At 57.8% G+C, this 19496-nt stretch overlaps 1 protein-coding gene across 1 annotated transcript; it reads left to right on the top strand.

Annotated features, from left to right (window-relative positions):
* Window positions 1-700: 700 nt before the first annotated feature.
* On the top strand, window positions 701-19078 carry B3GNT7 (UDP-GlcNAc:betaGal beta-1,3-N-acetylglucosaminyltransferase 7; the record flags this gene model as incomplete). Its single annotated transcript, XM_084267188.1, has 4 exons — window positions 701-783; window positions 6979-7098; window positions 17586-17672; window positions 17869-19078. The coding sequence occupies 4 exons, from the start codon at window positions 701-703 to the stop codon at window positions 19076-19078; spliced, it is 1500 nt and encodes a 499-aa protein (XP_084123314.1).
* Between the last annotated feature and the right edge of the window lie 418 nt (window positions 19079-19496).

The raw sequence follows: 19496 nt of genomic DNA on the forward strand, positions 1-19496 counted from the left end.
AAGGTGCTTGTCCCCAGCCAGAGCTCTCCAAAAATCAGCTGGGTGGTTGATGCTCACGGGCTGTAGCCCCTTTCCATTTACCTCTACCCAGCCCCTTCCTGCAGCTCAGACTTGATCCCAAAGTGAGAAAACTTGTGGATCAAGATGAAGGTGGTTTAATAGGTGTAAAGCAAAAGCTGTGTGCACCACTAGAGCAAAATAAGGAATTTATACCGCGCCTCCCACGGGCAAGCAGGTGTTCTGCTGTCTCCAGGAAAGCAGGAGCATGCACTTCATCCTGTATAATTGTTACTTAGGCAAACACCGTAACTACTCCTTTCCCCCAGTTTTTTATTGCTGAGCACATCACCCCACATGAGGGTGTCCCATTGGCAACTCAGGGTGAGCTGTCCCAGCTCTGTGCACCCCCAGCTCCTCGCACACCCCCAGCCTGCTCGCTGGTGGGGCAGCGTGAGAAACGGAGGCGGCCTTCACGCTGTGTAAGCAGTAGCTCAAGCATCCCTGCCTTATCGGCACTGTTTTGGTCCCAAACACAAAACACAGCTCTGCACCAGCTACTGCAGAGAAAACTAACTCTGTCCCAGCCCAAACCAGGACAGGGTGCAAGTGTGTTCGCTTGCATGGAAGTGGTGGGGCCACAGCCTGCTGCCCCGGAAGAGGAGAGCAGTAGGGCTCCGAGGAGGCTCTTCTGAGTGCAGCCATGTACCAGAGGAACGGGATGGGACAGCAGCAGGGGCTGGTGCAGGGCCAGCACCAGTTTCTCAGCACAGGAAGTTACACAGAGTAGAAATCAGGGTTTCCTTAGCACTTGTGGGGGGACCTGAGATGTTTGCCATCTGCTCCATCTCCAGGCAGTTCCCACCAGGCACCTCTAAATCCCCAGTCTGATCAGGAGGAAAGAGTGGGCACTGGGGCTGGGGAGCTCTGTGCCTCCAGCTGTGGGGGACTCCAAGGAAGGCTTTTTTCCCCAACATCTCTGCTCAGTTGGTCATTCCCTCACACACTGCAGCTGGATTGAAGGCAGCAGAGCTGCACTGGGCAGGGATGCTTCCTTTTCACCACTTCAGCAAAGGTTCCAGCTACTGTGGGAGCTCTTCCAAGTCAGTTCTGGGCTGACTTTTGAGCCCTGAGGAGCAGGATATAACCTTTTTCAGTTAACAAGAGGGGTTTTTTTCCCCCTGTGTCTTGTTATGAACTGATGCAACAGAGCAGCAAGGACCCCGCACACACTGCTGCCGTGCCTGGCTTGCTTTGCAGGCTTGTGCTCCGAGACAAAGAAGAGGGGGAAGCCAAAGAAGCTAAAGGCTCTGGTTTGCCAGTGTAGGGCAGGAAAGTTGTGTTTCAGCCAGGTTTATTACCAGCTTTCTGCAGGTTCTTTTACAGCAGCTCAGGTCTGGAGTTCGGCTTGCGCACCCTGAGGTGTATCCGTGCCAATTTGTTTCTGTTTGGCTCTTAACCACAGGGAACAGAAAACATACAATAGTCTGGGTGCAATAAGGATTGAATCAATACAAAATTGAGGTTGTTCCAGACAGCGTAAGAATCAGGAATAGAAACTTTACCACCACACCCACTTTCATACCTCCTTGAACATCACAAAGAAGTTGAGAAATACCTTTGTGGCTCCAGTGAGAGCTGGGCTGGGGGGTGGCTGTCTCAAATGCAAATGTCGCAGTTTAGAAGTGTCTCCTTGTTTTCATTCCTTCCAGCCTGAGAGAGCTTTACACCTGCCTCAGGGCAGGTAGGGAGACTGCCAAGGGAGATGTGGGGATGTCTCTGGGCCTCCCGCAGTGCTGGCAGCTGGGACTGGGCAGAGGTCTGGGTAAGGGTCTGCTAAAACATAGAGATGGAGTTTTAGGGATAGTCCTACTTTAATCCTTATTACTTAATCTGAAGTTCCCGGCTGCTGTTGGCAGGGGTGGCTCTTGTGATCCCTTCGTGCTGTTACATGTGCTCTTGCAGCAGGGTAGAATGGTTTGTGCAGGGTGAAGGTGCAAGGTACAACTGGGGGACCTGCAGCACTGGGCTTAGGGACCAGTCCTAGCCTGCATTTACTTTCTTTCCCAGGCAGAGCTCGAAGTATTTGTGACTTGTCAGGCTAGAAATGGATTTTGCTTGTCAGGACAACTGCAGGTCTCCTCCAGCTACGTGGTTTGGGGGAGGCAGGGGGGCATCACTCCTCCATCCTATGAGTTTCACCATGGAATAGCAAAGAAATTTGATCCTGTGCTTAAACTTGGCCTGTGCTGTGCCTGTGTCAGATGAGAGCTGTTATGGGGCATCAACCCCCAGCAGAATCCCAGCCCAGGTTTTCCTTTGTTGTACCACCCTCAGTTAAGGGTCTGCAGGGTGCTGGTGCAACACCTCACCTCTGTGCAAGGAGGTACCTCCCTCCCTTTGGCTCACAGCCTGAATTTCACCCTTTTTCCTGCCACGCTGTTTTATGCGGGTGGCATCTGGTCAGGTTTCTGTTGCTTCAGTGGGTTTGCTGGGTATTACCCAGGCAATTTATTTGGGCACAAAGGAGGAAGTGGCTTAGAGCAGGCTGGAGCTGCCTGGCCGTGCAGGAGCCAGTGACGATCAGAAGTGTGTGTTCTTCTGCCTCTCCCCTCTCTCCACACCCCTATCAGGTTATTTTCCAGATTACAGAAGGAAGAACCCCTGTGGTTTCCAGATCTCAAATCTATCAATTCTCCCTTTGCAAGCAATAAAGATAACTCCCCAAGGCCAGCTGGAAACACTGGCCTTGGCCCTGTGAGTGGCTGTTCCACGTGTCTCCAGTGGACTAGGACCTGGCTGGGGTTTGGCAGGGGCAGGGCTCCCATTCTCTGCCCCCTCGGGCACCCAGTGCTCTGCAGGGACATGTTTGCCTGTCCTTTCCCCCTTCTGTAGTGCTGGTCCCAGGGAACTGGGATGCTCTGGGTGCTATAGGACTCCCAGGGCTCTCTGTGTATTTATGTTTCATCCCTCAGGCATTCCCCCGCCACTGCCATCACCCCCCTTTGGCATCACATCTGGCACAGCTGCCTTGCCAGTGGTGCATCCTGAGGCCATCGGATCCATCCCCCCTCTCCTCAACAACACTGGGTGATGCTGGAAGGAGAAGTGGGCAGGGAGGGGAGGTGGGGGGGAGTTTTGCCAGCTGCTGTTCTGGCCTCAGCGTGATCCAGCAGCGCTTGTGCTCTGCTCAGAGGCAGTTCAGGCTCCAGTGTGGAGGGGGACTGGTGACAAGCGGTGTCCTTCCCCTGCACTGGGGCTGCAGGGCCACTGCCACCAGTCTCAGGGCTCTATGTGGCTGGTAGTTGGTGTCCGTGCACCGGCAGTTCGACCTCCTGGCTGGGTGTGCAGCTTCTGTGTGACCTTTCCCAGGTTAAGCACCACTTGCAAAACCTTCACATCTCTCCCTGGGCTTATAAATCTCAACTTTGTTTGTTGTGGCAGTTTCACTGGAGGTAGGAGCTTTCCTACTGAAGCCTGGCAAACACCCAGAGGGGAAGGTGGCTGCAACAGCACATCTCTGCCCTTCAGACACCGCATTCCTCTTGAGATCTTGAGATTTCACCTCTCTCACCCTAGGCACACCCAGCCCCTGGGCAGTGTCCATCTTCTGTCCCCTCTGAGGAGAGATGCCTGGGACAGGACAGAGTGGAGACTCATCAGGGAGGGAGACTCAGAGACTCATCAGAGAGGGGATGCCCCTGAGCCATGCCATCCGCCTCTTGCAGCTTCTAGTCAGGGTTGCAGGCTTTTTCCTGCTCTCAGACCTGTTCCCTGACCCAGAGCTGAGCTCGATGCAGGTTCCTGTGCTCTGTGGGTGTCAATTGGCACAGCTTCAGCAATACTGGGGACCCTGCAATGCTGGCAGGGGTGTGAGGGTCAGCCCCTTCATGTTGGTGCAATGATGGTGGCCTTCCTGGCACATGGACACACATGTTTCTGCCCCTGCTATGGAGGTGACACTACTTTTTTGGGGGGGTGGGGGGATGACTACTTTTTCAGGTAGAGTATTTTGGTAAACTGAAAAGAAAATCACAGGCAAAAAAGGCAGGAGGAAGGAAGCAGATGAAGTACCTGCAGCCTCGTGCAGAGGTTTGTGCATGTGTGTGTCACCCATGCTTGCAGCTGTTCGCCTTTTTCTTTGTGCCCCTTGGGATGTGTACACCTTCCTGGGGGGCTGTGACCGCTAAGAAGCCCTGAGGCTAGGCTGTGGCAGTGGGTAGGGCCCTTTCTGGAGGCCACCCTACCCTGCAACACCACGTGTGGACTTCCCTGGGCTCCAGCGCTTCACCCCAGGCCACAAGGTAAGAGTCCCTGGGAGGGCTCAGGGTTCCCTGGTGTGAGTGGGACCCCGAGCCAGCACAGAGGATGGTGCTGTCCCAGGGACAGCGTGCCCACAGCCCTCTCCCCACATGGCCCCAGCCCCGAGGAGCTGGTTCTGTGCGGTGATTGTCCAGTAGCAGCTCAGATCAAGGATTTTGCAAGGTTTCCAGGCACAGGGGTGGTGTTTGGTGGTGCCCACCCTGCTGCCAGCCAGGAGCTGGGGAACAGAGGAGCCCCTTCTCTGCCTCCCCCTCCCCAGGCAGCAGACAGAGCTCTGCTGTTGGTCAGAAAAGGTTTGGTGAAGGCAGAAGGGAGGAAAAGGCTCCTGGCAGGTTTTGTCTGTCGGAGCCAAGAACAGCCCCGTTAGGAGCTTATGATCCCTTTTTTTTCCCCTTTCAAAGACATCTCTTTATTTCTTGTTAGGCTGCTGGCCGGTGCTCAAAGGGACCCGGGCTGCGGGTCCATCCCAGCCAGGCGGCCGCTTGCTTGTGCCTCATCCCGGCCCAGCTCACGCCAGGAAGGGCTTCGGCCTCTCCGCCGTGAAAGCCGCTCTCTGAGCAGGGCCGCGGATGTCTCCCCTTGGCCAGGGGCCTGCGCCGGCAGCGGGCGCTGGGAGGGGGGCTCGGCACGCCGGCGCTGGGAAGACTGGGGCAGTGTTTGGGGCCGAGGGCTGCTGAAAGGGCTCAGTGTGTGCGGAGGGTGAGTCACCCGGGCTGGAGGCAGCTGGGCGCTGGTGGAGGAGAGCAGCAGAGAGCTGCTGCAGGAGGGGCCGCGGCTCCAGGAAAAGGCGGTGAAATTAATATCATTAGTGTGGAGCAGAGGCAGAAGGAGCCGGGGAAAGTGGGAGGCTGGGAGGTGGCTTTTCTAGGGGCAGAGGGGTTTGAGGGACCCTTGTGTCACACCTGGGGTGTGTATGGGGTCAGGGGGGGAGAGGGCAGCCAATGCTGAGTCTGTCTGCCTCCTGGCACTTCACTTAACCTTGGCCTGGCTCTGGGTGTCAAACTGAAACAGAGCCTGCGGAAGGGCTGGGAGAGCCCCACAAAGCTCTGCAAGGTCCTCAGGACAAGGAGCTGCCTTGTGTCACACTTCAAAGCCCCAAGCACCAGTTTCCAGGTCTGGTGCTTCACCCTGGCTGGTGCAAAGCAGCCCTGGAGCCACCAGTTTGCTTTGGCTGTAGCTCGGGCTCAGTTTGGCCACGTGCTTCCCGGGCTGGCTGGAACACAGCTGGGCTGTGCCAGTGCCCTGCGCATCCTCAGCATCACCTCTCTGGTCCCCAGGGATGTTGCCTGCTATGGCAGGCCCAGGAGGTGGCTTGTCCTCTCCTGGTGCTGGGGTCATTGCTGGTGGCTTAGCGCCAGCCTCTAAAGGAATCTCTGCCTATTGGTGATATCCCAGGATGAGGTGGAAGTGAGATGAGAAGTAGGGAGGGTTTTCTGGTTTAGCTTAGATGCCAGCATCTGCAGGAGAGTCATGGTCCATCTGAAAAGCAAACAGCCCTGCTCACAAGGGTGCCAGCACCCTGGCATGTCTGAGGGTTAGCTGTGTCCTGCTGTATTCCAGAAGCATCCTGTGCTCCTGTGAGACACCAGCTTGTGGACAAGAAAAGAGGTTCCTTGGGGTTCAGCTTGCCCTGTCCTCGGGCTCACAGCTGCTGGGGACAGCAGGAGGCTGGGACTGATGTGGAGAGAGTGTGCTTGGAAAGGGTTCTGGTGGGGGTTAATCAGGAAATGCAAGTGAGCATTTTTATGGGGTTGTAGTTGACTGCAAACACGTGGATCTTTACTGAACACTCACACTGACATTTCCCTCTAGCACAGATAACCACAGCCCAAAAGTACCGGATCTTGCTGGATGAGCCAACAGGAAGGGTGGCTGATGGTCCTGGGCCACGTGGCCACATTCTCTGCCTCTAGACCTCCTGAAAGCCACCCTGGAGCCTGGCAATAATCATATCGGCTTACTGGCTGCCATCCTAGGACTGGGTCCTCCACCAGACCTCTAGTTTGTTGATCCATAGGGTCCCACATCTGAACTTCACGGCCATGTGTTGGCACCATGAACTGCTGGTGCTAGGGAGTGTTCCTGCCACCTCACCCCAAGGACTGATAGGTTTTGCATTCTACCCTTCCTGTGCTGTCCACCTCTCCATCCTTCCCCACCTTTCCTTAATGCTGGACAGATCTTCAAGGCCCTGGCCCCACAGGAGTGACCTCTTAGGGTGGTGCTTTTCTGTACTGTTGTCACCAGTGGCAGCAGAAGGATTAAGGGAAAGTGAAACATGATGAGAAGCTCAGTATGATGATACAAATGGGCTGGAAGGACCCATGAGAGCCATCAGTTGTCCCTCCACCCTGCAGCAGTAGCTGACTTCCCACGGTGAGGCAAGGTCCCTCCACCCAGCAGCGGTGTCTGGAGCCTCCCTGGACCAAGCTCCTAGGGATGCTGGAGCCATGGCAGCGCAGCAGGACAGTCAGCCCAACGGATGGCATGAGGCTGCGGCCACGCTCACTGTGAATCAGGGACGGAGCTGGATCCATGCATTAACTCACCGGCCATCTCAGCCCACAGCATGACTTCATCGTCGGGTGAACATCCCACCATGGAAACCAAACCTCAGGAATGCAGCTGGGTGTGCCGGCTCTCTTCTCCTCTCCCCAGGGCTCTCACAGGACTAAAATACTCCCAGGCTAGCAAATCGCTCTTCCACCTCTCCTACCAGCACCCCGAGCTGGCGGGAGGAGTGATGCCCGTGCAAGAGCCGTTCCTGGGGGTGCCACTGTAAGTGCTGGCTGCTGCCCTCCTTGCTTGTGCACACAGAAGCCAGGAGCTTGGTCATGGCCTTGATCCAGTGGCCCCAGCCAAGGGGGTGGAAGCCGGGAGCCACGCACCCTCACTCTCCCTTGCTCCATCTCTTGTGGAGAGGGACCCGCCGTGGCTGTGGCAGAGCCCCGGTTTTGGCACAGGTGCTGAGCAGCAGCGGAGTGATGAGTAACAAGGAGCAGAGAGCCTTGGGGCCAGGGATGTCTGAGTCGCCTCGGCCTCCCTCCTAAACCCATTTGGCCAGAGACAGCTAACGTGAGCGTTTCTGCATCTGCCAGCCTGGGCTGGGGCTGGGCGGGAGCGCAGGGTCTCGGCAGGCGTGCGCCGGGCCGGGGCCGTATGTTTTTCCACTTGGGCTGGAGAGGGGCCGCGGGCAGGCAGCCGCCGGGCTCAGGTGACTCCTGCGCTGCCCTTTCCATCTGACTCATGAGCGACGTCCCGAGCGCTCTCCTGCCTGACGGAAAACACGGCGCCTCGCGGCCCGTGGCTCTTGGGTCCCCGCCAGCCTCCAAGGCAGCAGGACTTCCCAGGGCTGAGAGCACAGCGTGCCAGTCCCTGAGCCCGGCCCTTCCCAGGCTGAGCTGGGACGGTGCTTTCTGGGGGCTGATGCCCAACCCGGGCTTCATGTTCAGCCTGTGCCCGGCTCTGTGGGACGGTCAGGGTGGCCAGGCAGACCAGGACAGGGCCATGGTCCCTGCAGCAGGCAGGAGGGTCTCAGCGGGCAGGGCTGCCAGCTTCAGCTCTGGTGTGACATTGCTTTGACAGCCCTCCAACCCAGGAACTTCTTCCTTCCTCCCTCTCCTCCACCTTCGCTCTTCAGGTGGGTCTGGGGTGCAAGTGGTCCTGTCCAGCAGCAAGATGTGTCCTTCCCTGCCCTTCCCAGAGCCAAGCACTCCAACCTCCTCCTCTCTGGGTCTGGGCAGCATGAAGGCGTCTCCCTTCCCAACCCCGTGTTCCCATCCCTCTTGGCTTTCTCCATCCTGATGGGCGTGTTTTCTTCACTGCCTGGATCCCATCCTGACGTGGGTTCAGGGCACAAACCCAGACCTCAGGCCTTTCTGCATGATGTTGAATTGAGTGACTAGAGGGGGGAAACTGAGGCACACTGGGGTTAAGGACTTCTTGCAGGGAGAGGCAAGCCAGGCACTCTGACTCACTGAGTCCAGCCATGGAGCCATCTCCATCGCACCACAGAGGCAGCCCCACAAGCCCTCTGCTTCTCCCATGCCCACTGCTGGAGCCACAGCATGGGGCTCCCCCTGCTCCTTCGGGAAGGGAAATGTTTTCCCTTTCCCCTCCCTTCCCTGCTTGCCAGCATGAGTCTGGTTTCCCCACGAGCTGCCGCCAAGCGCCTCTGGAACCGCTGGAAAATGCATAAAAGACCTGGGCAAGGCTGTGGTGAGGGTTACTTGCAGTCACAGCTGGATCCAGCTGCGGATTTAAAGCAACAGCACTGCCACACCGGGCTCCTCAGGAGACCCAGGCATCCCAGGGGCACAAATCCTTGGAGGAGAGGCAGTAGCATCCCTGCCAGGCAGCATCCCTGAAGCTGGAGAGGGCTGAGGAAGGGGCAGCTCAGGCAGGCAAACCCTTGGTTTGCTCCCCCGTGTTTGCTGAGCAACCCCCTGCCCGGCTCCTGAGCTCAAGGCACAAAGGGCAGGGCAGCACTTCCCTACCAGCCCCGGCTCCTGTCCCTCCTGGGGATGTACCCCCTGTCCCTTGCCTTTCCTGGGGTCAGAGGCACTCGGGGTCTCACCCCATCCTCCTTTTCCCCAGTACTATGGCTGTGGGGTCAGTCGTGTCCCCCCTCCCCACCCACATTCTCACAAAGGCAGACTAGGGCTGTAGAGGACAGCAGTGGCTTGGAGACCCCCCAAGCAGGGGAGTGCTGGCCCAGCCATTGCCCTGCAAAGCAGCTTCCCCTCTCCCATTTTTGGAAAAAAATCATGGGAGTCAGGGAAGGGAGTGATCCCAAGCAGGGCAGCAGGCATTGCTCTCTGCTGTGGCTTGGAGACTTTCAGCAGCCTCCGGTGTTTCGGTGTGAGCTGCTGTGGCTGATGGAGGGGAAGGAGAACCTGGCTTTGGGAAGGCAGAAAGCCTCCTCCAGCCCCCGAGCCAGCACAGCCCCACATTGGCAGAGGGACTGGGATGAAAATGGCCATTTGGGCTTGGTGTGAGCCCATAAAATACCCTCTCACCCCCATCCCAGCGCTCAGGGTTTGTTTTACAGCCCTGTTACCCATGGGCAAGCAGAGGCAGTGTTCTCGTGGGGGTGGCTGTCTGCTGCCATCCCACGTTAAACCCGGATGGTACGTGACGTCTGCCCCAGCCTCCAAGCTGGTAGTGTACATTCAGCAATAAACCAGGGTAATAATTAATCCCAACCGCCCCGGGGGGCTTTCTCTGAGCAAGGGCTGGTGTGGAGGCACTACCAGTGCCTGGCCATGGCCCCCAGCACCCCACGTGGGAGCAGCAATGACAGGAGAGCCTCCCAGGGTTACCCTTTACCTACTGGCATAGCCAAGGTGGTTAGAAAGTGAATGCACAGTGAGGATTAAACATCCCCTGCCCTACTGTGTCCAGGGTGTTTGCCTGCAAGAATAGAAAGACCTAAATGTGCAGCCACAGGGTGCTGCTGGTCTGGGGTAAGGCTGAGCCCTTGGTCCTGCACTGGGCACGTGGAGGGTTGGGGAGGAGAGGGCTGGTTTGGGTGTTGCCTCATGTCACAGGGCGATGAGACCTTGGCTTGTGTGGGAAACCCAGCCCAGGGACCACGGCGCTGGCACGAGTGGCCAGGAGGTGTGGGAGTTGCTGGGAGAAGAGATGAGGCTTTTTTTTCTGAGTATAATTTGTTGGAATGGAAAGAAATCAGAAGACAACACACAAAAAAAACCACCCCCCAAAAACCCCAACCCCGTAGCAGAGAAACCTTTTCCCAGTGAAACAAAACCCAATGTGGGAAAACACTGGCTGGGTCAACCTGCCACAAGCTGGTCTTCTGGGACTACATAAACTCCATAAAAAAAGCTCACTTCTTTCTTTGTACTTATTTTCTTTATATATAAAACGTTTAATTCAGGTCCACTTTGAAATGAAGAGAGGCTCCTTGAAGCAAAAAAAAGCATTGTGGTTTGCTTTGAGAACATCTAAATGTGGTGGCATCCCCCAGCCCTCGCCCTTTTCCAGCTCAGAAGCCTCAAGTCCCTGCAGGTCATCTGGCCCCATCCCCAGTGGTGACACCATGAGGGATGCTCGGGGTGGGGGGGGGAGGCGAGCATGTGGCACCGGTACCGGTTGTCAGCAGATGGGTCCTGGGAGCTGCAGAGGTGACAGGCGTTGGGAGGAAGCCAATGTTACCCTGGCCAGTACCAGGGTGTCACCTGGGAAGGTATGTGCATTACCTTGCCTTCTGCTTCCCTGCACAATGCGATGACAACGGGGACAAATGTTATTTCTCACAGGTCCCGTGCCAGCTCTCACAGGACCGCAGCAGCTCGGTGAGCATTGAGATGTCACCGGCACTGTGCAAGAAGAAGATTGGCTTTCCCATGCCCCTGCCACCCAAAAGCCTTTCTCCAGACACTCACATATCTGCCAATGGTGCCAAAAAGGCACCCGGTGCCTCCAAATTTCAGTGTAATGGCTTAGGATGAAGAAATCAGCGTGCTGGGTGCTTCAACGAAGGAGGAGTGGGACGATGGAGCCAGCTGCTTTGCTGAAGGAAGGGCTGGGCAGGAGCAGCAGGAATCTGCCAGTGTCTGGGTCTGCTCGTGGTGAAGTGATGCTGCCCTTGGCTCCAGGTTTGGGCAAACATAAAAACCCCCTCGGGTTTCACTTTTCCAAGTGCCACCATCCGCAGAGGGCTGTGGCTGGCTGGGGGTGGGGGGGGGCGGGGGGGGGGGGTGTCACCTGCTCCCGCCAGGCCATGGGAAGAGCCAAGGGGAAGGTGTGTGGAGAAGGACTTGAAAAAGGCTTTCAGTTTCACTGAAACCTTCCCCAGCCTCTCTGCTTTCCCAGGGCGAATCCGGAGACCACAGAAACTCAGGTCTGTCCTCAGCTTTTCTGTGTAACGAGGAGTGGAATGTACAACCTGCAGCTTCAGCTCGAACGGGGCACGGCCGTGCCCCGTTCCAGGCTGAGTCCTGAGCTGAAGCAGCAGGTTTTACATTCCAGCCGGGATGCCCAGGGCACTGCTGCTCTATCAGGGGCAGCCCCAGACCTGATGCTGTTTGGGGTCTGCCTGGGCAGAGCCGGGGGGGGTTATTTGAGCCAAAACCCTGCGCAGCAGCACGGGAGCATCTGGCAAGTCCCCACGCTCATGGCCCTGACACTTTGCTGCGAGGAAGCAGCCGTTGGAGAGGCAGGAGCGTGGGAGCATGGCTGGCAGAGCTGCCTGCCGCCGGCTGCCAGCAGTCCTGCTCGCCCCGCCGCAGTGACACTGGCCATGCAAGCACAGCGCTCCGGCACGCTGCACCGCAGCCAGCCCTGGGCTTGCCGGCTGGTCATGCTGATACTGGGGCATCCAGGGAGTGCTGGGAGCTCATCACACCCCTACAGCATCCGGGCATCTCCTGTGGCTGCAGCTGCTGCTCCAGAGCTGTGTTTGGGGGGTTAGTCCAGCCCCTGTGGCAGGGATGCTGCAGTCCCTGTCCCCATCGTGGCCCCGGGGCATGGTGCAAGGAGGAGATCCATGGCTACATTTTTGGGAGTTTGCTGTTCATATCCCTTTATTCCTGTTTGTGCAGTGGGGTCCCCCTCTACCATGAGCTCTTCTCTGCTGGCATGCACCTACCATCCCATCAAGCTGGTACTCAGAGTGTGGCTCTTCATCCTCTTCATCGTACCCAGCACCCTCTGTGCACCTCAGAGCCGTGATTTCCTTGGGGCCGTGAGTTCAGCAGATGATAAGGACTTTCCTGTGGGCAGTGGGAACAGACCTAAAAAGGAATCGGTGGAGGTAGGAAGGGACTTTGGTGGTGATAAGGTTGTGGGGTGCTGCAGAGCTGGTGCAACCTGTTTGGGCAATGCTTCCTGGGGGGCTTCGAAGCTCTCAGGACACAGAGCTGCAGGGCGTGGGCTGAGCTGCTGTGGTGGGAAAGAGATAACCTGAGATAAGGAGAGGGTCTGGAGGCAGCAATGCACCTTTCCTGCCCAAACTGAGCTGGACTTGGGGTTTTCTTAGCACTGGGCCAAATGCTGTTTGTGCAGCATGTTGCATGGGTCCCACTGTGTGTCCAGCCTCTGAACAGAGGAGACAGTCCCCTGACAAGTGCAGTGTGTCCAGGGGACTGTGGGAGCTGTGGGAGACCCCGGCCCTCAGCACTCACACAGAACGCAGAGGGGCTGTGGGGAAAGGGGCTGGGATATCTCTGCTGGTCAGGAAAGGAAATATCCCAAAGGATTTCCTGTGGGCTTCCCAGCCTGGATTTGTGGTTGATATGTGCTGCTGGTGGGGATGGGAGGATCACAAAAAGGGAAGGGAAATGAGAAATTTCATGGCTGAAAAAGACCCTCAACCGAAATGGTGCATTTAAAAGGGAAGGAGAATCTGAAATCTGCATCTCAGCAGACAGTGGGATGTCCCAGCTGGTACGGCTGCAGCAGGGGTGCTGGCGACACACTGCTCCAAACCTTCTGGAGGAAGAGTTAGGACACCTGGCCTTCCTGTGGTGCTGGTGGGAATTTGACCCATGAGACAGGTCCAGGCAGACACCAGGCGTGGGTGCCAGGAGAGGTGAGGGTCCTCAGTAAGCTGTGGGTTCCAGGAGAGGTGTCACTCCATTGCTCCCAAACGATGCTGCGCACAGAGGCTTAGCTGGGATCTCAGTGTCCCTGTGAGAAACTGGGGCTGGGTCCCAGGTCCCTTCTGGTCACCTGCCTGTGTCGGGGGAGGGGGGTGGGAGTGGGGAGGAGGGGGGGCCCAAAAAGTAAAAAGCACCCACGTTCCTTTTGCAGAAATCCAGCCCCAGCTGCCAAAGGCACCTCTCCCGGGGAGCACTGGGATCCCCTTCCCATAACTGGGAGGCTTTGCGGTTAGCAGCTGGGGGCTGGGCACCCCGCAGAGGGGCTGTGCCTGAGGTCCAGAAGGGTGGTAACCCTCCAGGTTCCATCAGCAGGGAGGAGGGTCTCCAAGGGGGTTGTGGTGTATCGCCCTTAGACTCCTTCCCCTGCCAGCAGCGGGGAGCCCTCTGCCTGCCGGGGCGGCTGGGGCGGGGCGGGGTGGGGGGCAGAGGGGCAGGGCAAGAGTTAACCTACCTGCTCTGCCATCTCCCTTGGCTCCACCTCGGAGAGGAGGGAAGAGAAAAGGGAAAGAAAGTAGGGGAGGTGGGGGGAAGCAGAGGAAGAGGAAGAGGGCAGAGAGAAGCGCCCGGACCGCGGGCAGCCCCGGCCAGCAGCGGAGCGGCCGCCCCGTCCCACTCCCAGCATGTTCCAGTGGTGAGTGCCGCCGGGGAGCGGGGAGCCCCGGCCCCGCTCCTGCCCCGCTCCTGTCCCCCTCCTGCCCCGCTCCTACCCCGCCCCAGCACTATCTGAGCCCCGGTGTCCCCTGCCTTCCGCTCCCGCCGCCCGGCATCGCCGTCCCGGCGCTGCGCCCTGCCCGAATCCCGGGAGGCTGCGGGCTCCCGTCTCTCACGGGTCCTTCCCGAGGGATGCCCCGGTCCCCTCCGCACCGGGTCCCTTTGAGGGGTGCCCCGCTCCCGTCCCTTCTGAGGGGTGCCCCGGGAGCGGCCAAAGGGAGGCTTTGGTGGGGAGGCTGCGGGTGGGGAAGGAACAAAGGACGTGCCGCGTCCCCTGTCCGTCTGTCCCCATCCCGCTCCCTCCCGCCCCGGCTCTGCAGAGGGCTCCCGGGGGAGGGGAGGATCCTCCTCCATCACCCCCGGGCTGGGGTACCCCGGGGGAGGCTTTCTGGGGTGTCCGCTCCCAGCGCAAACCTCACTCCATTCCCGGAGCTCCGGCCCGGCGGGAGCGGGGACGGGGTCTCCGCGCAGTCACTGACCCCCCCTTCCCCTGGGATGCCTTTTCCAGCCCTTCCCTGCAACGGGACGGTTTGTGTGGCGGGTCCGGGGAGCGCGGGGCCGTGGGGCAGCCAGACCTGCCCCAGGGGTCCCTGTCCCACGGCAAGGCCAGCCTGGGGGGCAGATGCCCACGGCGGTGAAACATCCAGGGGCTCGGCTCTCATCCCTCCTTCCCCAGCCCTGTGCTTTTACCACCTAGACGGTTTTTGTAAGAAGGAGACGTGTCCTCAGACCCCCCACCGGGACTGGGGACAACCGTCCTGAGCCGGGGCCCTGCCTGCACCCAGCCGGCACGGCGGCTTTTGGAGACATTTGGGCGCTTTGTGCTCAGCCTCTGCCCCCTAGATAAGACCCCCCTCTCCCAAGCCCTTGGCACCACCAACAGAAAGGGCTCTATACTGGCCGTGCCTCCGCCGGCTCGGTGACTGGGTCTAATTGAGGGGGCCAGAAAAATCCAAACAAATAGATAGCCCTGGCCGGTCAAAGAGGTTTTCATGAGCATCAAAAGTGGCTGTGTGCCCCTCTGGGGACCGGGGATGGAGAGCGCCAGCCCCCCGGGGGGCACCACCACCTGAAAGGGAAACTTGCCCGCCTCTAATTTGGGGTTTCTGTGTAACCTCCCGGGGCTGCGCCCCGTCGTGGTGTGGCCATCTCACAGAGAGGCTTTTGAGCTTTTCCTGGTGGAGAAGAGGGAAGCGGACGAGAGGGTTTGGGGCCCTTTCAAAGCTCCGACGTGGTGGTTGGGGCAGCCAGTCCTGGGTGGCGCCGGTGGGAGCCCGGCCGGGATGGGGTGAGGGTTGCTGCATCCTCGGGCTCCGCAGCGCCGGGTGACCCAGGCTCTTGGGGACAGGCCTGTGCCCAGGAGGAGGGTGCTGTAGTTTAGCAGGGTGATTTCTCTGGGAGGGCAGCGAACCTGAAGAGACGCCCTCCCCCTCGGGAGGGGGTGTCCAGGGAGCAGGTCCTGGTTTCTCCCCCCCAAAGTACTTCCCAGCTAAAGACATGATGGAGCAGAAAGACTCAAGATCAGAAAAAAACTCCACGTGATTGTTACTCTTTTGGTCCCCCCCAAATACTTGGGGTTTGTGGCTCAGGGTCCCTCCAGTTCCCATCGCTTTCCTACCAGTGCAGGGATGGGAATTTCTGTGGGGCAGAAGGGCAGCCACGAGGCTCACGGCTTCTGCTGGACCCAGTGGTGCCCCCCTGGTTTGCAAAGTCATACCTATAGGTGAAATCCCAAATAGACAGCTCTGCCCTCACCCCCAGGGCAGGGGTTGGAATAAAAAGCAGCTCCTCTCTCCGGCAGCCAAAGCCTGCCAAAGGTGGGACCCCTCCATGCCAGTTAGCACAGCCCTATCTATGCAAATTCTTTATAAACCTCTAATCAGTAATTCCCTGTCCACGTCCTTCAGGCTGTCCTTGGGATGGTGGGGAGTGCAGGGATGGGGTGGTGGAGAGTGCAGGGATGGGATGGGGTGGGGTGGGATGGGATTGGGGGGCAGCAAGGATGGAATGTCAGGATGGGGTTGGTGCAATGTTGAGAGGGGGTGGGTACACTACACAGGGGAAGCTGGGGTTATTTCTGCTGCAGTGCCAGGTACCAACAAGAGGCTTCAACCATTGCTTGGCTGGGCAGGGGTTAAAGTTGCCACTGTTTTGTCCAGAAGGGTTTCTAAGAACAACCTCAGAGGTGTGTACCCAGGGCTGGAAAGGGTCATGGGCTGGTGAGATCTAATCAGAACTGGTCCTTCATCAGTCTCAGATGAGTGGCCACATATAAAACCAGCGAGGGAATATCTATCCATTTGCCTGTAATTGCTTATTTCCACGCTCACTCTCATAGTCCACGCTTGTGATCACAGTTTTCCCACGTAAATGCAGGGCTGAAAAATTCTCTGAGCTTGGGGGTGAAGCTGAAGATGGGAGCTCCCAAAAGCTCCTGGTTCTCCTGGTTCCCAACTGGGGTTCCCAAGTGGCCAAAGTCCCCAAGAGCAAAGCTGTTCCCTGCCCCGGGGAGGCTAAGGGACATTGGGGTGTCCTATCAAGCAGGTGCTTTGGTGCTGCCTGTGCTCCAAATCCCCACAGCTTCCAGGAGGTGCTGATCACAACAGCCCCCCCGCCCCCTACTCCCACCCCTAGGCCCATAAGCGGGTTTGTTTGATTGTTTGTTTGTAATTTGGAAGTTACTTGGGTTAAATGTTTCAGCTTTCAGCCCCTAGCTCCTTCCCTGCAGGTACCATCTGCCTGGTAGAGATGATCTTCAGTCTTTCTGGCCGTTACAGGAGACTGAAGGCTGTCCCCAACGGGTGGCACTTGCTTCTGTCACCAAGAAGACAGGCACAGGGGAGCCACAACTCAGGGAAAGGGGCTCTGGGGGTCACTGAGCACTTTGTGTGCCCTCTACATGTGGGCAGCCGGAGATGGGGCTGCCCTGGAAGCCATCAGGACCCCTGTGGGCACATGGAGCCCAGCTGTCGCCCTCCCCCTGCCGTGCCTGGTGCTCATTTGCACAGGGAGATGGCCGCAGGCAGCTGGAGCAAGCAGGAGCTCGTGGGAGGAAATTGGTGCAGAGAGCCAGCCGGACTTGGAGGGGAGCTGGGAGCTTGAGGGCAACACGGTGCAGGATGGGCAAGAACAGGCAGTTCCTCCCCCCGTGACAGCAGGTCAAGACACCCACCTTACACTGGTGAAAAAGTGGGTTGGGGGTATTTGTGCTGTCCCAAGGATGCAGGAGGGTCCCCGGCAGTCTCCAGGGTTTGTCCCAGGGGCCAGCAGCTTCCCCTGGCCATGGGTCGCAGCAGGGAGGTGGGATGACCCTGCAAAGGGTCAGGTTTGCTCTACCCACCCCCATGATCCCCCATGCACCCTGGACATGCAGATACCTGGTTTGCTGCAGGCTGAGAAAATCCACTTCCCGACTTGAGCTCTGGAGCGCTGCAGTTCCCCAGCGGCGCAGCCACCACCCTGCTCCTCATCCCAGCAAAGCCAAGCAGCAGGTCCCAACAGCCACCCGAAACGCCCAGCACTTCCCCCAGAAATGCCGGTTCCTGAGGCAGATACAAAGCTGGGAGGGGGTGGGGAACTTCTTTTTCCCACCAGCCCATGAAGTTCATCTCAGCTGGTGTTTTTTGGGTCCTGAGCTGCCATTTTGCAATGAAACGGTGATGCCCGTTTTGCGGCGGCTCCTGACACCTTCCTGGCTCCGGCGTCTCCGCCTTGTGTAACCTGTGATGTGGGTCTGTGGCCCAGGGCTCTGGAGCTAATGCTTCCATGGGAAAAGACAGCTTCCTGCTGCTCTTGTCCCGCAGCTTTCAGATGGCTGAAGCAGGGGTTTCCCTGGGGAGCCTCCTCCGAAACAGCTGCTTTGCTGAAGCCATCATCCTGATTTCCTCACTCTCTCTTTCTCCCTCTCTCTCTCTCTCTCTCTCAACCCAGTTTCTTCTTTCCCACGAACCCACTCCAGCTCTTTGCAGAGATATGTGGGTACCAGAGCAACACCACAGCCATGTCATGTCCCTGCAGGTGACTGTGGCCTCAGAGCCACCCCACAAGCAGGATGAAGGTGAAAAGAGTGTGTGGGGCATGTGTCCCACAGCTCTTCCCACAATGCTCCTGCCTTGCCAAAAGGTGATGGGGCACAGATCACCTCTCCAGGAGGTGATTTTGCAGCACAGCTTGCAGTTTCCTGCCCTTAACAGCCCCCTTCTCATCCCTTTAGGAAGAAGACCATCTACAAAACAGTGTGCCTCTCCTTCTTGCTGGTGATCACGGTGACAGTTCTGCAACGGGGAATGGCGCCCAGCCAGTTCATGCAGGGCCAGCAGCAGAAAGAGGTGTCCCCTCCAGAGCCCCTGAAAACGCAGAAGAGGAACAACGCCTTCTCCATGACCAGCACCTTCTGGAAAAGCAAGAAAGAGAAAGCTCTGGTGAAGGAGGAGGAGGAGGAGACCGTGACGGCAAAGCAGGAGAAATCCTGGGATGTCACCACTACCAACTGCTCGGCCAACCAGAACTTCAGCAAGGTGGACTGGTTCAAAGGGCTGGAGCCCAACTTCCAGCAGTTCCTGCTCTATCGGCACTGCCGCTACTTCCCCATGCTGATCAACCACCCGGAGAAGTGCAGCGGGGACGTCTACCTGCTCATCGTCGTCAAGTCCATCATCACGCAGCACGACCGCCGCGAGGCCATCCGGAGGACCTGGGGCCAGGAGAAGGAGGTGTATGGCAAGAAGATCAGGACGCTGTTCTTGCTGGGCACAGCCTCCAAGGAGGAGGAGAGAGCCAACTACCAGAAACTGCTGGATTATGAGGACCACATCTATGGGGACATCTTGCAGTGGGATTTCCTGGACAGCTTCTTCAACCTCACCCTCAAGGAGGTCCATTTCCTGAAGTGGCTGAACATCTACTGCGACAATGTCCGCTTCATCTTCAAAGGTGATGATGATGTGTTTGTGAGCCCCAGCAACATCCTGGAGTTCCTGGAGGACAAGAAGGAAGGAGAGGACCTCTTTGTGGGGGATGTCCTCTACAAGGCCAGGCCGATCCGGAAGAAGGAGAACAAGTACTACATCCCCAGCGCCCTCTACAACAAAAGCCACTACCCACCCTATGCAGGGGGTGGGGGCTTCATCATGGATGGGCCCCTGGCCAAGAAGCTGCAGAAGACCTCGGAGACGCTGGAGCTGTACCCCATCGATGACGTCTTCCTGGGGATGTGCTTGGAGGTCCTCAAAGTATCACCTGTTGGGCATGAGGGCTTCAAAACTTTTGGCATTGTGAAGAACAAGAACAGCAAGATGAACAAGGAGCCGTGCTTTTTCCGGGGTATGTTGGTGGTTCATAAACTGTTGCCTCCAGAGTTGCTCCATATGTGGGACTTGGTCCATAGTAACTTGACATGCTCAAGAAAACTCAATGTCCTTTAGCTCAGACTCTCTGGAGAGCTGGGACTGGAGGGGCTGGGACAACTGATCCCTGCTCGGGGATAAGGTGAGCCTCTGCCAGTGGCACACAAGTCCTTTGGGGGCATCTCCCTCTGGGGCAATGAGGGCAGAGACACTGGGCTCACGGGCAGGGTTTGCCATGGTGTTTGTTTCTGTACTGTAACGTGGTTCACTTATCTCCAGCTGGGTTGGGGGTTGCTGAAAGAAAGAAGAGAGAGAGAAAAAAAAAAAAACAACAAAAAACCCCAAACAAACAAAAAAAACCAAACCCAAAACCCAACAGATCTGGCACAAAATTGAGAGAGAGAGAAAAGGGCAGAGGGCTTTGTGCTCTGCTTTAGGTACCACCTCCACTGAAGCATGATGAATGGTGAGATGGGGGGGAGGGAGGGCTTTTTGG

The sequence above is a fragment of the Gallinula chloropus genome (assembly GCF_964237585.1).
Source record: "Gallinula chloropus genome assembly, chromosome: 8".
In the NCBI taxonomy this organism is placed as follows: Eukaryota; Metazoa; Chordata; class Aves; order Gruiformes; family Rallidae; genus Gallinula; species Gallinula chloropus.